This window comes from Lithobates pipiens, unplaced genomic scaffold (genome assembly GCF_037356315.1).
Source record: "Lithobates pipiens isolate NorthernLeopardFrog02 unplaced genomic scaffold, aLitPip1_a1.2 Scaffold_3, whole genome shotgun sequence".
Taxonomy (NCBI): Eukaryota; Metazoa; Chordata; class Amphibia; order Anura; family Ranidae; genus Lithobates; species Lithobates pipiens.
In genome coordinates this window covers 170,253,934-170,276,610 of record NW_027507790.1, presented here as the reverse complement: position 1 = coordinate 170,276,610, position 22,677 = coordinate 170,253,934, and the positions used below count along the sequence as shown (strand labels likewise).

Sequence of the window (22,677 nt, the reverse complement as noted above, 5' to 3'; positions counted from 1 at the left end):
GTATTGCAAATCTGCAAAATGCAAAAAGCACTAAAAACGCATAGGTGTGAAAACAGCCTTAGAGCTAATTTACATGGGCATCTTAAATACAGTGTTTAGATGCATATAATTACAGAATATTTTGGACACATCTAAGCAGAGCACTATAGGAGTCAATGGGGGCCAAACACACAGCCAATTCTACAATTTTCCCATCATACCTGACATGCTACAATCTTGGTGCTGCACATCATCTTTTACAATGGGATAGCTCATCTGCAATATAAAAAAAAAAAAGACATTAATCTGAGTAAGCATACCATTATGCTTAATAAATTGTTAGAGCACTGGAAAAATAAAGCATTTAATCCCTTATGGAGAAAGCCAAGTGGCTCAAACAGATATCAAAAAAAATAGCAAAAATTTGAAAGAACAAGGTTTTTAAAAGATACATTTACATCTGTTTTCATTTATACCTACAGTGGCATAATACTGTATGCAAGCCCCAACTTACCTGCTCCAATGGGAGGGTTACATTGACATTTAAAAGATGAGAAGGTTGCCCAGATGTATGAAGATCTGAAATGCCTGGATCACTGCTATGTTCATTTGCAGATACAGATAAGGCTTCACTTCCTACTTGTAATCCAAGGGTGTCCTGGCAAATTTTCACTGACCTGTACACAACAAAAAAAGCAAACAAGCACCATTCTACCAAACTGTAAAATGCACCAATACAAAGACATACCAAGGAGTCTTGGAAACGCAAGCAAGTAAATGGCCATTATCTACTTCCACCAGACTGTGATAGCTCCAAGGATATATCTAAATAATCAGAAGCAGCCGTGTTGTAATTTGCTGAAGCTAGCCAATAAGTGTGAAGGTAGTGTATGATTTGTGGTTAATATGGTCAAAACCAATGTCCTCTTGATGGAGCTATGGCTGGATTAGTGGGGCCTAACGCCATTTTAAAGAGTAAACCACACACACACACACACACACACACACACACACACACACTTTAATTTTTTTTATATATATATATATATATATATACACACACACACACACACACACACATATATATATATACACACACCTTCCCATTTCGACTGGCCTCTCTGTGATAAACAGTTTGTTCAGCTGTGTTATACATTTTCATTAACCACTTCAATACCAGGCACTTTCACCCCCTTCTTGCCCAGGCCATTTTTCAACTTTCAGTGATGTCGCACTTTGAATGACTATTGCGCAGCAATGCGACACTATACCCATTTGACATTTTTCATCTCCCCCCCCCCCCCCCCCCCCCCCCCAAAATAGAGCTTTCTTTTAGTGGTATTTAATCACTACTGGGTTTTTTCAATAAAAAAAAAAAAAAAAAAAAAAAAAAGAAATACATTTTTGTCAGTAATTTTTATAAATAAGTAATTTTTCTCCTTCACTGATGTGAGCTGATGAGGCTGCACTGATGAGGTGCACATATGGGCACTGCTGAGGTGGCACTTATAGGCACTGATTAGGTGGCGCTAATATACTGCAATGATGGGCACTGATAGGCAGCACTGATGGGCACTGAAACACAGCACTAACTCGCATTAATAATGGGCACTGATTGGTGTCACTAATTTGTCGGGCTGTACAGATGTCCCCTGCGAGGAGATGCCACTGATTGGCTCTCCTTACCGCACACTGTCAGTGTGAGGTGATGAGAGACTATTACCAGCACTTACATGTGACCAGATGTGATTGGTCAGTCGATCAACATAGTTAAAGAGCCGCATCATCGGCTCTTCACAGAGATTGGGGTCGCGTCATCTGCGGGCACGTGAGAGTGGATGTTCTGGGGCGACGTTGCAGCTTTAATTTTTTTCTCCTACCATTAGTAATCCTTTATCATTATCATCATCAGTTATTATTATTGTGTACTGCACACGAGGAGCACAGTGTGCAGTTGTAAAGCACACTACTTTTAGAAATGTGTGATGCTTTTTAACCAGTTCCCCGACCGGCGCACGATGATGTCTGTCGGCAGAATGGCACATGAAAGCATATTGGCGTACAGGTACGTCCATTTATATATGCCGCCCTGCCATCGCGTGCGCGCCGCTGCCGGACCCCCGTGAGTCCGGTCGCGGGTCCCGCGGACTCGATCGCCACGGGGATACCCACGATCGTCACACGGGGAGGCTGAACGGGGAGATGCCGTTGTAAACAGCCTCTCCCCGTTCTGCCTAGCAACAAGCGACACTGATCTCTGCTCCCTGTGATTGGAGCAGAGATCAGTGTTCACTAACACAAAGCCTTGCCCCCCACAGTTAGTAACACGCCCCTAGGAACACTTAACCCCTACACTGCCAGTGTCATTTACACAGGAATCAGTGCATTTGTATAGCACTGAATGCTGTATAAATGATAATGGTCCCAAAAATGTGTCAGCCATAATGTCGTAGTCACAATAAAAATCGCTGATCGCCGCCATTACTAGTAAAATATTTGTATTATTTTGTAAACGCTATAACTTTTGCGCAAACCAATCAATTATCGCTTATTTTTTTAACCAAAAATATGTAAAAGAATACGTATCGGCCTAAACTGAGGGAAAAACTTTTTTTTATATATTTTTGGGGGATATTTATTATAACAAAAAGTAAAAAATAATGCGTTTTTTGTTTATAGCGCAAAAAATAAAAACCGCAGGGGTGATCAAATATCATCAAAAGAAAGCTCTATTTGTGGGAAAAAACGGACGTCAATTTTGTTTGTGATCCACTCGCACAACCGTGCAATTGTCAGTTAAAGCATCGCAGTGCCGAATCGCAAAAAGTGCTCTGCTCTTAAGCCAGCAAAATGGTCCAGTTTGAAAGTGGTTAAATAGACCCCTATATCACTTAAAGAGGAAGTAAACACTGATGGGTTTACTTCTTTCATTCCCTGCAAAGGCAAAGCATAATGGACTACTATGCATCGCATAGTAGTCCATTATGTGTCACTTACCTGACACAGGAGCCAGCGAAGTCACCGCTGTCCCCTGTAGTCCAGCGCATCCATCTTTTCGGTGGGGTCTCGCAGCTCCGCCGCTGTCATTCGGCGAAGACGCGATGACGTTACTCCCGCGCATGCGCACGCCCGCGCTCAGTGCGCCTGCGCGCCGTAGACAGCGGTGCCTGTCTTCGGGCAAATATCTCCTAAACCATATAGGTTTAGGAGATATTTCTTGGACCTACAGGTAAGCCTTAATCTAGGCTTACCTGTAGGTCAAAGTGATTTGTAAGGGTTTACAACCACTTTAATGACTATAGAAGAAATACATGTTCATACTTTTCCTTTTATGTCCAACATCTGAAAACTTTACAACTGCATTACAAAAACTTTGGAGGTGGCTAACCTTGCATTTATTGTAGTGTCACTTTCAGTTGCACAAGCCATCTGTACTGACAAAGTTGAGGCTTCGGGTTTACAATCAGCATGGAGGGACAGCTGGCTCCCAGTGTTTTGATCAGAATCCAGAGGCTCTCCTATCAAAACAAAATAAGATTGAAAATTAACTACTGTTTAGTGAACAAATAAAATGCTCTGAGACATGTTTGTAGTGCTACCCTCCGTAGGAGCTTCTGATGAATGTTGGTCATCTCCCACCCTGCACAGCCAGGCACATGAATTTTCCATTAATTTCACAGACAAAAAGCAGTCCTAGCAGCTTTGTTTTTTTTTTATTAGGGGGATTGAACTTGAATGGGGAAAGGTTAATATGGGATGCCCATTTGATCAGAACTCTTCAGGGACTCAACCTATATACATCCAGTATATACACACTCCTTTCTTCTACCTCCAGCACACACTTGCTTGTAGAACTACAATTCCCAGGACCAGCTAGCAGTTTGGTTTTGATCCAACACTTATTCAGGCCCTTGTAATTGTCCTTTGCAGGCAGGGACCACGGGCCCCTTTGGTGTAGTAAAATAGAGGTATTTTGTGCTAGCTGTCTTTTTCCTGTGGCTACTGCTCCCAGTACCACCCTTTCAGGCACTGCCAGTGCACCTGGCTGCAGCTGCCCCTCTCATTAGCCCGATTGGCTACTTCTCTACAGTCCTTCCAGACTGACTCTGCATCCATCCCAGATTGCTTGCACCCAGTCCTCCCTTCAGGCATGCAACACTCACCAGCCCTTGTGGCTGTTCTCCTCCCTGGAGATTTGCCCGGCAGTGTGCTGTCCTCTCCTTGCTCCTGTGCCTCCTGGTCAGGATCCCTCTGTGTGTCAAGAAGAGGGGTCCCTTCCACACCGGAGCCCAGGTCTGAGTTCACCTCCCCCCCCACCTCCAGACTGGGGAGCTACTCTCAAAGGCCCCAACAGCCTAACACTCCATCTCCATCTTCCACCTGAACTCCACAGTGCCCCTGCTGGGCTGACCCAGAGTATTTGCTCCCCTTTGCTGCCCTTCTGCTGGGGATTGGCCAGCGCCCTCAGAACATTCCAGTTAGCTCCTCCTAGACCCCTCCCAACTGCTTCTGGAATCTTCTCCGCGTTTACAGATAGCAGGGGGAGTCACCAGAGAAGCTTCTGACGGTCATCGAGCATACCTGAGTCACTCAAAACCTGAAAATTTACCTACACTCTAACACAAAAACTCTAGCATTCTAGCAACACAGCTAGGGGGTGCGACATGTTCATTATACAAAAGCCAGCAGAAATAAAATAAATAAAAGAGACAGGAAATTCTGTTGTTTAAAAATGACACAAATGTCCATAAATGAGATCAATATTAAGACAGGAGGATCAGTCGCCAATTAGAGACATACAAAATGGATGTTAGGAGAACCAAGGGCGGCAACAACAAGAGCAATAAACGCAGAAAAAAAAACTTGTGTTTGAGATCAAAATTAATTTGTTTTGTTTACCTTGGAGTACACAGGACACAGAGAAGTTTATATTCATAAGTACTTAGACTATGAGGCTACCTCCAGGTAAACGGACACTGGCCAAAGAAGTCTGGAACATGCCCAAACTCCAAAAACAGAAGAGGGGTGACTTCACTACAAGGCCACTTTCAAGACTTTCTGCCCAAACCTGGCAACCACACAGTCAAAAAGCTATCTGGTAGAACTAGGTAAACGAGTAACGAAAACCAGATAGCAGCCTTACAAACTTGAACAACTGAAGCTTGATGTTGAATTGCAGGAAAGTGCAGTCAACTCAGCCTTTGCGAGTCAAGGTAATGACCAAAAAGACAACCTAACATGGGAATATCTCAAAAAGGTTCAAAAGAAGACGACTGCAGCATAGACAAGACAAAGATAAGGTCCCATTAAGAGGGGCCTCACAGATGGAACAACTAATATAAAACCTTACACAAACTCTAACCAAGGAAGGACTCTTCATTGGTCCTTGAAACAGAACAGTCAAGGTCCGTACCTGTCCGCTAGATGGTACTTGATGCCACAGAAATCTCCCCAGCAGAATGGAGAAAGGCAAAAACGAGCCCCATACCCTACAAGGTCAGTAATGAAACTTAAAGGGGTGTGTTTTTTCACCTTAATGCATCCTATGACATTGACCGGCCCCATAGCCGCCACCTCCCACCCCCCTGTTTTACTCACCTGAGACCGTTCGTTCCCTTGGCAGGGACACGCTATTCCTCTCTGCCCGTTGTCTCGACTCTTGATTGGATAGATTAATAGTAGCGCAGTCATTGGCTCCCGCTGCTGTCAATCAAATCCAATGATGTGGACACCGGGGGCGGGTGTCCACCTTAGGAGGACCTTCAATGTGGACACTCAATGCGGGGAGGAGCTACCAGCGCCGCTAGGGAACCCCAGAAGTCCAGGATCGGGGCCCCTCTGTGCATAACGAACTGCACAGTGGAGGTAAGTATGATATGTTTGTTATTTAAAAATAAAAAAAAGAAAGAGAAGAGAGTTTACAGCCCCTTTAAGGACGTCACACCTGGCAAAATAGGCAGTTCTTTTTTACTTTCAGGTATTTGTTGACGGTTCAAAAAAGCAATTAGACCTCTTCACTTTGGGTAAAGGTACAATTGACCCCTCGTGACAGCAGACTTTTCAGGGATGCAAATAAAACTATTTTTTGTGGATTTTAAAGATACCCTTGAATGCATAAAGGGGAAGCAGAGCAACTACGGTTGCAACTACGGTTTGTAGCCTCTGGACACCACGCTACAGACCCATTCGCTTGAGCATTCTTGAGTTCAAGCGGCTACAAAAGATAATGGACTTCCCTCCACCTACATGAGTGAGGGGACCAGCTCCCTGTAGGGAGGATTGTCAGGGTGTCAGAAAGAGAGACAGAGAGAGAGGGAGAGTGAGAGAGATGCACATCTACCACAAGACTGAGGCTTAACTGGGCTTTTATTCTTGCCTTTTTTTGGCCAGTGTATATTCACCTGAAGGTGGCAGCATAACCCACGTAGTTATAAATATTAATGCCTCTGTATCCTGTGAGAAAGAGTGTTTATATTGATGCAGCAGTATAAAGGGGGTTTCTCTTTTGAAGTAGGATGGACAAAAAAAACGTTGCTTATTCAAGCAATCCAATCAATATAGACATTGGACATTTTTATAGATTTTTAATATGTTTATGTTTAATTAGCACACTTCTGTTTTTTTTTTCACACATTGCTTATTAAATTTTTGGGCTTTTATCCCACACAGGGCACTGAACTGCCCACAGTGAATGCCCTCAGAACATTCATTAGCACAGGGTTGAAATGCTTTCCTCAAACCACTGGAGCTTCCCTTTTTGGGTGGAGCTCCGCTTTAACTTCGTTTGCCAATAGATTATCACAGCTCTATTAAGCTCAACCAATCTTTGCTGGTTTCACAACCTGCCCTGCCATCAATTTAAGAGTCTTTAATCAGTCAATACCAGCTTTCGGACCCAAAGTCTACAGCAGACTATGCTGAACACATTACACAAGTCCTTCCACGCATTCTATACATTTCTAACCTCCTCTATCACTAAACACAATACACGTGAAAAAGAAGCTCTTTTTTGCCCAGACATAAACTTAGTTGTCAAACATTCAATCAGCATTTACATACCCAATTTAGACTGAAAGACAGAATTTCCAATTGATATCAATGTCATGGCCGCTTCAGTACTCCCATCACAGTGACCTGTGAACAGGGAAAGCCCCAAAAGATCATTATGCAACATGTTATATTCCACAAATCTAAATTTATAAATAACCAAGGATTTCACTCTAAAAACATTGGTTATTGGTTATGGGGAGGCATGATATGTAATGTTGTCATAATGTGTATACATTTTCCTTGATTTTTTTTTTTTTTTTTACAAATTCTTTGTTAAAAATCTTGAATGATATGATATGGAATTTACAGGTATGTAATGGTTTTTATTTTAATCGTAAAGTACAAGGGCCAGATTTTCATTGACCTTTAGACATCCCCAAGCAAAGAAAAACAGGGGCAGGCAACAACATGACAAAAATGACAGTTCTAACAGGCTCAACAAATCAAAACAAGGGTCAAGGACCTAACCCAATAGTGCAGCCGAAAGAGCCTTGTGGCATAAGGCTACATCTGCAGAGGCCTGGAATTCCACCTGATAAAACTTGGTATGAACTGGAGACCAGATGGCAGCTTTGCAAAAGCTGGGCAACAGATGCTCGATGTCAGAAAGCCCAGGAAACCCCAAACCATCAGGTGGAATGAGGACATAAAAGGTGCTGAAGGAAGCTCATCTTTTAGTGCATACGCCCTTGCACTGAGTAGTCCATCTAGCAATAGTAGACTTAGAGGCAGGGTGGCCTTTAATGGGACCCTGTTTGCAATACAAGAGAGTCAGTTTTCTAGATAGGGGTGGCTAGACCTGGTCGTTGTCTAACCATGTCCAAACAATGAAGAGCATTTTTGGGGGGGTGGGGGGTGATTTGGAGCACGGCATAAGGAAGGAAGAACTATGCCCTCATTGAAGTGAAAGGCTGATAGGTATAAAAGAGGGTATTGGATGCAGGACCACTTTATTCTTGTGAAGAATCAAGAGCTCCTCTTTAAAAGAGAGAAACACTAAGTAAAAAAATATGACAAACATGATATGATCCATAAGACACCTTGAAAGAAGATTCTAACAAGGTGAAGTAAAGCCAAAGGTTTATGGAATAGGATACATATGGTCAAAACCTGTCCCTTATGAGTACTTAAGGCCAAATTCTGGTCACGTCCCAATTGTAAGAATGCCAGGTACAGAGTATAAACGACAAACAGAAATCACAGCAATAGCTGGTTACAGGGCTGATCCTGCAAGAGTAAAGAAGGTATTTAAAGTCTCAAATGTTCTGTGTGCAGAATCCTTAAATAAAAGAACAGCTTCTTTAGGGATAGTAAGATGTAATTTAGGACTGAAAGTGCAGGGTCCACCACAGGAGCGGCCTCATTTTTATTTTATTTTTTCTTTCAACTGGATATAGCTCAGCAAGGATTCCCAGAGGAGTAAACTTGAGTCCCCAGTTGTCATAAATGCCCAATTTTATTTGCTCATGAATGGGGAATGTCTTTTTACACCTAGAGGGGTATGGTGAGACGGAGAATCAAGTGCAACCATGACAAGGCTTTTGCATACAGCAGAAGAGAGCATGTCCACATTGACAAACATATTGCCTGAAGCATAGTGTCAGGTGTACAGGAGCCTAGGGGGTAAGAAATCTTCTGCTGCCTCTTCTAGGTGCTGTCTTTGGGTCCTCTTCATTCTCTTCTGTTTCTATACCACTTTTAGAGCAAATAGATCCACCACTATTGGCAGATAGAGAAGGTGGGGATGAAGAAGCAGCCTGATTCTTTTGAACTCTGGACAGTGATGGCTGTAATAGCCCATTAAGGCCGATATTTTTCCGAGAAGGTCTGACATAGCTGCAGAGTAACCTGCATTAGTCAGACAGGCCTGTTGTTGTGTGCCTGAGACAGGGCTAGAATCAGCAGCAGGGACTGGTAATAATATAGGGTCCAGTGCAAGGGAAACATTGTCACCCTTAGCAGTCTGAGTGTTTTCCAACTCCTCAGCAGAGTTTTTTCAGTGGTTCCCTTGTGTCTGGTTTCCATCACTCATTAAGTAGGGTGCGATGGGATAAACCTGTCCATATAAGGATATACAGCAGCCCAACTAAAAAGGTATCGGCCTATAACCGAAGGTCTATGAATAACCAGCCTGTGTCCTGTACTGTACAATCAAGATAAGCCTTTTCAGTTCACAAAATCATATGCTCCACTCCAGGTCTCTGCTTTGATTGCAAGTCTGTCGTTACCAACCAGTCCAATCCCATGAAAAAAATAAAATATATATATTCTTATTCCGCTACAAAATAACTCTGTATAAATGTAATAAGGATGAAAGTCACATCCACCCCCGAGCTCCTCCCTTTCATCACATTTAATCAGAGTTGTTTTTCAAAGTGTGGTAAAAAAATAATATTTCTTTAAAATGAAAAGCTATCATTTGATTTTACCTTTATTACCAGGGTCTGCCTGAGACACTGAGACCTATTAAAAAAAGGACACAGAGCACATAAGTAAAATATATTTAAAGAGGAACTTCATAATTTAGCAGGCTGCATGTTAAAATATAGTTTATAGTTCATTGCAATTCTAATATGATATAAAAACTGTTAATGGATAATGTAAAAAATCTAAAGAGGAAAGTCATTATAATACAAATCAGAAACATCTGAATAAGTAAATTTAGTTAGTGAAGTGTCTGTCTGAATAAGTGCGGCTAATCTGGGTTCTGAATGGTTCTGGTATCTAAAGATTTTAAGAAACAAAGTAAAAAAAGAAAAAAGACAACACACTTACGTGTTGGGACACATCCCTTAGCGTTAGACATGGAGATCTTAAGTTTTGAGCAGTGCTGATTGGAACACCCAAATCTTCCACTGGTATTTCAAACTGTATAAAACATATAGAAATGATCAAGTTCAGTAAAAGTGTTAAAAAAAATAAAAAAATAAAACAGATGTCTCCACCTTTCAGAAAACGTGATGCTGAAGAAAAGGTCAGTAATAACCCACCATTTCATCATCATCATTCATTTTGGCTAGCCATCTACTTTTTTATACCCATTATATCCATTTTCCTAGGTTTTCAGTCCTATCTACAGTCTGCAGACATTATTACAGGGATCCTCATCTCATGTAGTTTAAAGATGCACCAAAACGAGAAAGTTATTCCAGCAGCGTTTTTGAAATACTGCTGCTGGATGCGGTTTCAATTGATAAATGCACCATTCCATGTGTGTTTCCCAATAGAAAGGAGGAATGTGAACATTTTCTAATCAGCAAAATGGTCACCTAAGGCTGCAGAAGCATAATAGATAAAATAATTAAAATATTATTTTGTTGGCTTACAAAATCAGACTTTTTTGCAACATACACAATGTTAAAATTGTCCTTTAGACCAAAAGGAGAAACTGATGGTTCAACTGATTTCAGTAAGTACCTCAGATTGACTCCTACTATACCAAATAAAATAAACACATAAGCAGCAAAAGGCCCTTGTAAAAGATAAAAAATAAAAGCTATACCTCTTCCACGGTCTCTTCAATCTCAGCAGGAATAGGTTTTGGTGATCTCAGGCTGAAGGGCACAAAGACTGGGGCCTGATTCAGTTTGTCAGGAGCGACATCATAATCCTCATCTTCATATTCTAATTCATCATCATCATCTTCATCTTCCTTCATAGCCCTGATCTTCACTAGAGTTGTCTTCCCTTTACTGGACGTTGGCTTGGCCACTGTACTTTTGACAGATTTAATATTTCTAGATGTCTTCTTCTCTGGGCGTTCAGTTACATTTTCAGATGGTTTGGTCACAACGGGAGGTGTTGTGGATACAGATTTTTTCAGCAGTCGGCCAAATCTCATCAAAAAACAGTGCAAAGAGTTATTTGTACATACAAAGTTGTGAAGAAGTTTGAATGCATTAAAGACAAATTCTAAAAGTTTTGGATCAAACTGATTTTATTTTTATTTTTTATATACGTTTTTGAACAGTTTTGTAGCTGTTTTATACATATGTTATGCATTACGAAAGGAAACCCAAAGAACTACACATTACCAATAGACAGCACAGCAGTGAATACCCAAATTAAACTTTGTACTGAACTTCTGACAAGGGATACCTCACTAGAATGACTAACTTCTTTGTGTAAAAGCCAGGCTTCAGCTATTGGGGTTTGAAAATTAAGTTTTATTTCAAAAGAATCTGTAACTATGTCAAATAAGGCTCAACATAGGAATGAAATTGAACAATAGTTTACATTTACCTGGCTACAAACATGTTTCATTTTAACATTTTGTTCCTTGTTAATATGTGGCTATGGGAAGGGGAATGCCTCCACTGCCTATGATTGGCATTCGGCTTTGCCAGCTTCCCAATGGGATAGCTCAGACAGGTTGAGGCTCATGTCCGAACACACCTGAGCTCATCCCTAATTAGGACATCCCAAAACGTCAGCTTTAAGGCTAGGTTCACACTGCTGCGATGTCCGAGATCGGATGTGATTCGCAACGCACTGCAAATCACACGCGATCTCTGTGTGATGTGATTTCAGCCATACAGATAGTATGGCTGAATTCGCCACGCACCCGGCCTAAACTCGTACAGGATCCTTTTTTTGGTCCACAGCAGAATCGGATCGCATGGGTGTTCACACCATGTGATCCGATTCCTGTACAATATGCAAACTGATTTGGAGGTGTCATTAACTTTTAATTGACACTCCCAGCAGTTCGCATAGGGCTGTGTGAACTGCCGCCAGGAGGCATGCGATGCGGAAACCCGCAGTAGATTCGCAGCTCACTTTTCCTCACTGATAGATCAGGGGTGTGCTTTGTTTACATCGGCACACCGCTGAGCCATCTCTCCTGTGAATGATCGTCAGGCTTCGCAGCTGCCACTGCGGCCGCCAGACCCACTGACTGGCTCCCGCTGTGTCCAATTACAGCGGTGTGCGGCATGGGCGCAACCCCAAAATCGTGTGCACGAAATCACATACAGGTACCCGATTTTGTGCACCCAGGCTGCCCCGCTGCAGTAAATGTACGTGGGGCGGTCCGGAAGCGGTTAAAGTGAACAGGCATATGTAGCAAGCTTTCTGATGTATTCAACATACTGTATGTATGAGTACATTTTGAGACGCTTCATTCACCCTCATCACAGTTTGAGCTGCATTTCACACAAAAAAATTTACTTTTGATGCAAAATGTGTATTGGATTTACCTTGAATGTTGTTGCTTATTGTCTTCCAGCATATCATTAGATTGACTACTATCTGGAAGGGCACTGGTTGAGGGGACTTGATCTAATGCAGAATCTGATGAATTTTGAGAGGTGTCAGGAATACAGCTTCTCTTTGGGGACACATCAGGAAAACACTCAGAGGCTTTTCTCTTGTTGGACGACGCCTCCAAATCTGTATCCTTACACAATAAATAGTTATAAAAAAAAATTAGGTGCCAGTGTCTTAGGTAGAATGATATAGGATTCCATTTCCATTTAAGAAGGCAAAAAACCCCAGCAGAGCATGATCCAATTTGCTAAAGCAGGGGAAAAAATTCCTTCCTTATCCCTCGAGAGGCAATCGGATTTTCCCCGGATCAACTTTACCTATAAATGTTAGTACACAGTTATAGTATAGACTTAGGAAATAATCCAGGCCTTTCTTAAAGCAATCTAGAGAGCTGGCCAGAACCACCTCTGCAGGGAGTCTATTCCACATTTTCACAGCTCTTACTGTGAAGAAACCTTTCCATATTTGGAGATTAAATCTCTTTTCCTCTAGATGTAAAGAGTGCCCCCTTGTCCTCTTTGTTGACTGTAAAGTGAATAACTCAACACCAAGTTCACTATATGGACCCTTTATATATTTGTACATGTTGATCATATCCACCTTTAATCTCCTCTTATCAAGATTGAATAAATTCAGTTCCTCTAATCTTTCCTCATAGCTGAGCTCCTCCATGCCTCTTATCAGATCGGTTGCCCTTCTCTGCACTTTCTCAGGTTCCCCAATATCCTTTTTAAGAACTGGTGGCCAAAACTGAACTGCATATTCCAGATGAGGTCTTACTAATGATTTGAACAGGGGAAAAATTATATCTCTCTCTGGAGTCCATACCTCTCTTAATACAAGAAAGGACTTGTATCCAGATCCTTCTCCACTACGGATTCCCCCAGTTGTACTCCCCCCTAGAATGTATGATGCATGTATATTCTTAGCCCCAAATGCATAACTTTGCATTTCTTAACATTAAACCTCATCTGCCATATAGTCGCCCAATTAGACAGAGCATTGAGGTTGGCTTGTAAATTGGAGACATCCTGTAAAGACGTTATTCCACTGCATAGCTTGGTGTCATCTGCAAAGACGGAAATGTTACTTTTGATCCCAGACCCCATATCATTTATAAAGGTATTGCAAGGGTCCCAGCACTGAATCTTGGACCATTCAGAGTAAGAATCATTAACCACTATTCTCTGAATTCTGTCTTTTAGCCAGTTTTCTATCCATTTACAAACTGATATTTCCAAACCTGTAGACTTTACCTTACACATGAGCCGTGTGTGCAGAACTGTATAGAGTGCTTTTGCAAAATTCAAGTATACCACGTCCACCGACACCCCTCTTGTCCAAGTTTTTACTTACCTCCTCATAAAAAGAAATCAGGTTTGTCTGACAACTTCTGTCTTTCACAAATCCATGCTGTCTGTTGCTTACAATATTTTTTTCCTGTAAGAACTCGTCTATGTGGTCTTTTATTAATCCCTCCAGTATCTTCCCAACTATAGACGTTAAACTAACAGGTCTATAGTTACTTGGTAAAGACTTTGTACTCTTTTTAAATATAGGCACCACATTGGCCCTGCGACAATCCAGTGGTACTGGATTGGCGCAGGGCCAATTGTTCCCTTTTTAAATAAAGGCACCACATTGGCTGTGCGCCAATCCAGTGGTACTATTCCTGTCATTAAGGAGTCCCTAAAAATGAGATACAATGGCTTTGAAATTACAGAGCTCAATTCTTTTAGGATCTGTGGGTGGATGCCATCAGGTCCAGGTGCTTTATCCACCTTTATTCTGTCCAAATATTTCTGGACCATTTTACTTTTGAGCCATTGTGGATTTGGGGCTGTGTCACTACCACCCCCATTATGGACATGGGCTCCCCCATGCTCCTTTGTATACACAGAGCTGAAGAAAGTATTTAATAAATTAGCCTCCTCTTTGTTCCCAGTCACCCACTCAAGATTATTTTGTAAAGGGCCTACATGCTCAGACTTGACCTTTTTACTATTAATATATTTGAAGAATTTTTTGGGGTTTGTCCTACTATCTCTTGCAATCTGTCTTTCATTTTGAGTTTTTGCATCCTTGATTTCCTTTTTACATATTCTGTTATATTCTTTGTAACATTTAAATTACACTAGTGTTTCTTCATTTTTATATTTTTAAAAAGCTCTTTTCTTATAGTTTATAGCTTTTTTTAACTTTGGCCGTGAGCCACACAGGTTTTATTTTTAGCTTTTTAAACTTATTGCCCATGGGAATATACTTTGCAGTGAGATCACAAACAGTCTTTTTGAAGAATTCCCATTTCTGTTCTGTGCCCATTGATGCCAATATTCTCTCCCAGTCTAGGTTCTGAAGAGCAGTCCTCATCCTTTGAAAATTTGCTCTCTTGAAATTAAGTGTTACTAGTTACACTGGCCTGTCCAATCAAGATGGCTGAAGAGCCTGAACCTAGAAGAACACTGGGTGAAGATGCCAGCGCCGGAAAGGGAAGTTTAGGCCTCTTTAACTGCATCCTGAACAACTGGCCAAGATTCGGAATGCTAGGCTCTCTCATTTAAATAAAACGATGGCTGTCATTAGTCAATCTCTCCAAATATTCCAATGAATAGTGTGCAGGACACAAATTCAAAATGGTAAACACACTATTGGATTCTCCATAAAGTGCATCAAAACATGTCATTCATAGGCGGTTACTTTTTAATTATATACACATTTCGAGAAGCTTCCATTTAAATATTTTAATATTTATGTGACAATAAGAAATTATGATTGCTAAAATATACGGTGTGTTTTATTTTTTGCTGAAAAGCACAGAGTTATGGGTAATAGGTCAACTATGCCATGTAAAACAGGTAGCAAATCAGCACAGGAGCAACTATGTGTACTTACTGTAGAAGTCTCCTCTTCATCGACTGTCTTGCTTTGCAGAGCACTCGAGCTCTTGTTAGATGGCTTTCCATAGCTTGGCACTGGTCTTGCAAACCTGCTCCGTCTCAGCAGTGCTGGTTTTATAGTTGTATGTTGTGTGGATGCCACTCTATTTAACAGATGAAAAATGATTACATACTTTTAAAGCAAAGGACAAAGGCCTTATATTTTTTGAAGACCTTTTTTTTCTCTTTTTATGCATTTTTACATTCTAGTTTAGCCATCTAGGCTTAATCTTAACGCTTTTATATTACCCATTGGAATGCACTGTATAATACCTTTGTTTAATATGTTCTTAAAGCTGCCTACTCACAGAATTTATAATAATAAAAACATCTTTGCCATTTTGAAGCTTCCCTCCAACCACTTTGCATATTATATATACTGTGATTCGGTATTTGCCAAATGCTGCAGAAATCTCCCTTCACTAAGTCTGGCTGCATCCATTTTAACTGTGGGCAGCTGAAACTGCTAATATAAAGTGATTTCACGCAGTAAAAAAATAATTAAAACATATAGTATGATGGTCTAAGAGATAAAAAAAAAAAAAAAAGAGCTAAAATATTATAAATGAATGTGTGTGTAAATGCAAAAATGAATGCAATAAATAAATAAGTGCAAATATATAAAGTGCAAAGCTGAAACTGCTGCCTGTTAACTTTCTGGATTTGCACAGGGGTACACCTCCAGTTCTGCAGCTCTCATTGGCCCTCTTATGATTAATCCCTCTTGCTTTCTGGCAAACTTATGAGAGTGAGAGCTGCGCACGTCATAAGTCTAGGCATACCTGTTCTAGGATCCAGCAATTTCCGCACCGCAGCCAATATATTTCCATCGGCTGTCAGGTGCTGCCGCCTACCATTGCCGGTAAGGGAACCCCGCAGTGGAGCATTGCAGCTTCACGGACGGGTCCCTACTGTGCATGCACAAAGAGTGATGAACTCTCTTACTGGCCCAGGAGCAGGGAAAGGAGGAGGGGGCCGAACTTAACACGTTTCAACAAACAAAAGAATTATCAAATAAGCAAACTATTTTAGGTATTAGCCAACTTACCTTGCAGCATCATTAGTGAAGACTAAACTTGATCCCTCTTTATTTGCAAGAGGTTCTGGTCTTTTGCTGGTAGAATCAAAGCTGGCTTCTTTCTATAAAAGGCAGGAAACAAGCAATGCGCAAAATAAGCTTAACATTGCCCAGAGGTCAAAATACAACTGTTTTTTATTACTGTTTGCCCTTCAGCAGAGTGGATTTAACTGGTTTTCACAGGCAACTAACCATAGTTGAAATGTACCTAAAGCTTGCACATTTTACTCAACAGCTGTACTGTATAGGAGGGTTGTACTCAACTTTCCTACCCTCCTCACCACCAGAAGGTCTGAAGTTGCACATGGCTATACATACGTGGAAGGTAAACTGAGCGTTATGACACGTACACACGATCAGACTATCCGGCAGACTTAGTCTGGTGGACAATCCGCTGGACTATGCACCGGAGGTCCGCCAGACTTTCCAAATGAGCGGACTTGCACATACACAAACGGACTTTCCGGCGGACAATCAGCCGGACTTTCCAAATGAATGGACTTGCCCACACATGGACTAAAGTCCATTCATTTTGAACTTGACTTCAGGTACGACAGGGCTCCTCCATCGGTGAGATTGACACCTTGCGAGCCCCGTCACCTGGTATGGGTTTTAAGGGTGACCCCCTACGCCGAAAAATGGCGCTCGCCCCCCCCCCCCCCAAAATCCATAGCAGACCCTTATCCGAGCACGCAGCCCAGCCGGTCAGGAAAGGGGGTGGGGACGAGCAAGCGCCCCACCCCCCCACCTCCTCCTGAACCGTACCAGGCCACATGCCCTCAACATGAGAGGGAGGGTGCGTGTTTTGGGGAAGGGGGGCACCCTGCGGTCCCTCCACCCCATGTTGATGAGGACAAGGGCCTCTTCCCGACAACCCTGGCCGTTGGTTGTTGGGGTCTGCGGGGGGCTTATCGGATCCCGGGAGCCCCCTTTAATAACGAGGCCCCCAGATCCCAGCCCCCCACCCTATGTGAATGAGTATGGGGTACATCGTACACCTACCCATTTACCTGAGGGAAAAAATGTCAATAAAAAAAAAAACACACTACACAGGTTTTTAAAGTAGTTCATTAGGCAGCTCCGGGGTCTTCTTCGGACTTTTTGGGGTCTTCCGACTTCTCTGCACTTTCCGGTTCTCAGGTAAATGGGTAGGGGTACAATGTACTCCATACGCATTCACATGGGGGGCCGGGATCTGGGGGGGCCCTTATTAAAGGGGGCTCCCGGATTCCGATAAGCCCCCCCAGCCCGCAGACCCCGACAACCAACGGCCAGGGTTGTTGGGAAGAGGCCCCTGTCCTCGTCAACATGGGGACAAGGTGCTTTGGGGCGGGGGGGCCGCAGGATTCCCCCGTCCCCAAAGCACCCACCCCCCATGTTGAGGGCATGCGGCTTTGTACGGTTCAGGGGGAGGGGGCGGGGGTGCTCGCTTGTCCCCATCCCCTTTCCTGATTGGCCAGGCTGCGTGCTTGGGTAATGGTCTGTTATGGACTTTGGTGGGACCCCCCATGCCATTTTTCAACGTAGGGGTCACCCTCAAAACACATACCAGGCGACGGGGCTCGCAAGGTGTCAATCTCACCAAAGGAGGCTGCGACATTCACTTCCTTCTCTAGCCCCGTCATACCTGAAGTCATGTTAAAAATGAACGGGCTTTAGTCTATGTGTGGGCAAGTCCGTTCATTTGGAAAGTCCAGCGGACCAGCATAGAGACGAGCAGATTGTCCGCTCAAAAGCTGACTTCGGCAGACAATTTTGAGTCAAGTCTTCTTTCAAAGTTCGCCAGACTTTTGGGAAGAAAACGTCCGCTGGAGCCCACACACGATCGAATTGTCCACCGGATAGTCCGATCGTGTGTACACAGCATTACAGGTTCAATATAAAAATTTGCATTTGAAGTAATAAAAACTCCTCCTTACTGAACAATACCATGAGTAAAATATTTAGGAAGCAAATCAACTTTCGTCACCTACCTGTTCTGAAGCAAATGCTCCTGATTCTTTCCTCACAGAAGCTCGTCCCAGGTTGGGCTTTGGTTTCTGAAATCTGTTTCGAAGAGGTTTTACAGAAGGTTCTTTAACTTGCTCTCCAGTACATGAGGATTGTTCAATCCTATAAAAGAGGATTTTTAAAATTAGATGGAATACTGGTAGCCCGATATGAAAGATATTTTAGTTAATGCACACTAGTTAGAGGAACAACAAAACTTTTGAACAAAAGCCAAGATAGCCAAGAATCTGGGGCCTGTTTATAAACATGTTGTATTTCTGATCATCTTTAATGTGCTTTTTTCAATAATGCCTTCACTCAAATTATAAGAAAAGAAAGCATTTCCCCTTTTTATTTTGCATAAGCTTGCAAAATGACAGCTTTGCAATATTTAGAGTAAGCCATTTTTGTAATAGTCTCTCTGTATTTAGTATTTTTGTTGTACTTTGTGCAAGTATATCCCAAATATAAAATGGTGATCTCGCCGCTCTAAAAAAACGCAAAAAAAAAAAGGGCAACATAATAACAGTGTATTTGTGGACATCAGCATGACACCAAGGGCAGAACAGAAGGGGCTTGCAGAAAGTAATTTTTAACTGTGAAACTCCAGGTCTAGAAGTCCGGTGTGATGCTGCTTGGAGCCAAGTCAAGCCAAGCCAAGCCAAAGCCTCCAGGGCCAGACCAGTAGGACTGAGTGACTTGTTTGATCAGTAATCTGACTAAAAATTTAAGATTGTGCAACCTCCAAGAACACAGGTCTGAATTTTAGGCAAGTGTCCATTCTCCTAGAGAGATTCATAAACCTGAAGTGTTCCTTACTGAAAGTTTGATGCAAATATGCCACTGTTTGTACCCTACATGTCAAGTGCCATGCTTAGGTTTTGTTCTGTGTAGGAAAAAAAAAACATGCCACAGTATTATTTTGCCAGCACACCATAGCACAGGTATTATTTTGCCAGCACACCATAGCACAGGTATTATTTTGCCAGCACACCATAGCACAGGTATTATTTTGCCAGCACACCATAGCACAGGTATTATTTTGCCAGCACACCATAGCACAGGACTGAATCCAGGGAATCCTCGCGGTGTCATTTTGCCATTTGACATGTTTCAAAAGTGGTCCACTCTCTGGTCACTAGTTCATGGCTTTTCAGAAGCCAAAAAGGTGTTCCATTCTGAATCATCACTTCTGTGCACGTATGCCAGTTTGGTGTATGCAGTTTTAACCACTTAAGGACCGAGCCTCTTTATGAGATTAAAAACACTTTTTTTTTTTTGCTAGAAACCTACTTAGAACCCCCAAACTTTTTTTTTTCTAACACCCAAGAGAATACAATGGCAGTCATTGTAATACTTTCTGTCACACCGTATTTGCACAGCGGTCTTACAAGAAAAAAAATATATATAATGTTACACCAAGTAAATTGATACCAAACATGTCACACATCAAAATTGCACCCGCTCTTGGAATGGCGACAAACTTTTACCCTTAAAAATTTCCATAGGCAACATTTAAAAAAAAAAATCTACAGGTTGTATGTTTTGAGGTACAGAGGAGGTTCTAGGTCTAGAATTTTTGCACTCGCTCTAACTATCGCTACGATACCTCACGTGTGTGGTTTGAACACCAGGAAGGGGAACATTTAAAAAAAACTTTTTTTTTTCTTTCTTATTAATCTGTACCTCAAAACATGCAACCATTTTATTTTATTTATTTTTTTTTTTTTTAAAGTGTCACTTTTATTCCTATTACAAGGAATGTAAACATCCCTTGTAATAGAAAAAAAAAAGCATGACAGGACCTCTTAAATATGAGATCTGGGGTCAAAAAGACATCAGATGTCATATTTACAATAAAATGCAAGAGCGATGTTTTGACGTCGCTTCCGCCCTGCAATGGTCTTCCCCTCACTCATCTCCATACCACAGACGTGACAGGACTCGACAGCTTCCGCCGCTACTGGCGGCTCCAGTAAGAGGCAGAGGGCACCAAAGCACGGCAGGCCCCTCTCCCGCCGCAGATTAGATTGATCTCGCACCGAATCCACCGCAGAGACCACTTTTTTCTGAAAACGGACCACACGCTGAAGGGGATACTGGGGGTTATGGCAGCTAGCTGCTGCCATAACACCGCTATCCCTCTTCAAAGTACCGACATATAACAAAGTGGTTAAACAGTAAGCCACTTTTGAGGATTAAATCACTAAATACAGTTCAGCATTTTCAAAGCACATACTGTACATACAAAATCTGAAAAACAAGATATTGTGTTACATTCTTAATAGGTTCTACTGTTGAGTGACAATGAATATTATGTTAAATGCAGAACTTGCAATTTGCTCTAATAGGACAATAAATGGCTTCCTGCACAGACAGTCAACAATTTATGGTATATTATACACACACACACACACACACACACACTGTAGATATACACAAGTATATAAAAAAATACCAGTACCAAACAGACAATTTACTGTCTTTATAAACTTACTGCACAGACCCCTCCACAGAACCACCCTGAACTTCTGTGCCAAGCTGGAGGTCGTAGCTTTCTGCTGGACAAGATTCTTGAGACAAGTCCACATTCTGTTTCTGAGTCTTATTAAAAATAAATAAATTAAAAAATGAAAACCAAATATTTTTATTTTTTCTATTTCTAAACAAATTACACAAATCATAAGGTAGAACATCCAGTGCTAGTTTCAAAGAACATTAATTGTGGTGAAATGTTTGCCTATAAAAGTTCAAATCTTTATTTCCTGTTATGATCGTTTTAATTAAAAAGGTTATTGCTCTGCAAAATAGTACATAATAGCTGCCTCGAACATCAAAAGCACAGACTTTCCATAAGCACATAAAATGTCTCATACAATTGATTTATGAATTGGTGGTAACTCAAGCAAAGACAAAAAATCCAGGTATGGAGAAAGTATAACTACATATATACAATTCCAAGTCTGAATATGATTACTTTGTTTTCATTTTTGTTTAAAATTTTGCACTTCTGAATACTTTATTTCAATTACTCAGTTTTTTTGATCAACCAAAGTCCTTTTGATCGGTACTCACCTCGCCGCTGTCTTCCGGGAGTTCCGTCGGCGATCCGGTGACATCACGGACATCGACGTCACTGGACTCCTCCCCCCTTCCCCAAGTGCCTCCGTCTGCTAACGAAGGGGAGGGGGGAGGAGTGCAGTGACGTTGAAGTTCTGATTGAATTTAATACGTACGGGGGAGGAGCTATGCATGCAGTCACCCGCTGCTGCCCTATGGAACTAACACGATTGTCGGCTTTACATGCTGTGTTTTTATCATTTTTATGTGAGTAGTTTGTGTTTGAACACAAAAAATTTATCTTATACTTAAGCGGTGAGAACTTCGATCTTTTCTTTCTACCCATGACCTGGCGTCCTTGCTGAGATCTAAGGAGACGTGAGAGAAGTTTAAAGTCTGTGTTAACCCTTTTAATACCCGCTTGCATGACCAACTGTTTGCACAGGTGTCCATGCCATAAGGTGAGAGTGATTAGTTAGACCGGAGGTGGAGGGATTGTCACGCTACTGTGGAAAAAAAAAATACTTACGTCAGTGCTACAGTTTGAATTTAAAACATATTTGTGTGAACTGTGAAGTTAAGTCATGGATTGTGGAAACTAGCCTGTCGGGTGATTGTATATAGTGTATACCACATTTACCACTGACTAATGCAGAGTTGCAATGCAAGGAGATCAGCTGAAAGTAGTTGGATGTGTATGTGCATTATCATTATTTGAAATTAGTCAATAAAAAAAAAAAAAAAAAAAAATCAAACACGAAAATTTGCTTGGAAAAAATACACTTTAATTATTAGAAAAAAAACACAGCATATACCTCAAGATGATGTTACGCCAAGTAAATCGATATCTAACATGTCAAGCTTTAAAAATGTGCTCATGCAATGCCACAAATGTGTGCTGCGAACACAGTTTATATATGCATGACTTTTGTATGCATTGCTTCTGTGCATGAACATGGAAGAATGCGGGCGCTTTCGTTTTTGTTTTGTTTTTTACATAGTTCCTTTAATTTTTTTTGATTTTTTTGGGGTCACTTTTATTCCTATTGCAAGGAATGTAAACATAAATTGTAATGGAAATAAGGATGACCGGTCCTTTTTATGGAGAGATCTGGGGTCAAAGACCCCAAATCTCTCCTTTAAAAGCAAAAGATCAAAAAAACAAACAAAAAAAAAGTGATCGTTTTTCTTTAAAAAAAACATTGTTTACGTCAACCCTGGACTGGAAGTGAGGACACTCCAATCCTCCAAGGCCATAGAGGTCTGGTCTTTTATCACCTCTGTGACCAGCCAGCCACACCATTGGATTATTTCTAT

At 41.6% G+C, this 22,677-nt stretch overlaps 1 protein-coding gene across 3 annotated transcripts in view; it reads right to left on the bottom strand.

The window, feature by feature from the left end:
• The window catches only part of BDP1 (BDP1 general transcription factor IIIB subunit), a 180,297-nt gene that overhangs the window by 41,583 nt on the left and 116,037 nt on the right, over positions 1–22,677 (bottom strand). For 2 of the 3 annotated variants that reach the window (XM_077462491.1, XM_077462492.1), the window contains exons 27-38: positions 20,798–20,904; positions 18,285–18,423; positions 16,282–16,373; positions 15,190–15,337; positions 12,228–12,427; positions 10,532–10,865; positions 9,805–9,897; positions 9,459–9,492; positions 7,039–7,113; positions 3,368–3,497; positions 494–656; positions 201–255 (exon numbers count right to left, since the gene is read on the bottom strand). In XM_077462491.1, the coding sequence (XP_077318617.1) occupies positions 201–255; positions 494–656; positions 3,368–3,497; positions 7,039–7,113; positions 9,459–9,492; positions 9,805–9,897; positions 10,532–10,865; positions 12,228–12,427; positions 15,190–15,337; positions 16,282–16,373; positions 18,285–18,423; positions 20,798–20,904 (1,570 nt within the window). The remainder of the gene's footprint in view (positions 1–200; positions 256–493; positions 657–3,367; positions 3,498–7,038; positions 7,114–9,458; positions 9,493–9,804; positions 9,898–10,531; positions 10,866–12,227; positions 12,428–15,189; positions 15,338–16,281; positions 16,374–18,284; positions 18,424–20,797; positions 20,905–22,677) is intronic. The other variant, XM_077462493.1, reaches the window with a different exon arrangement.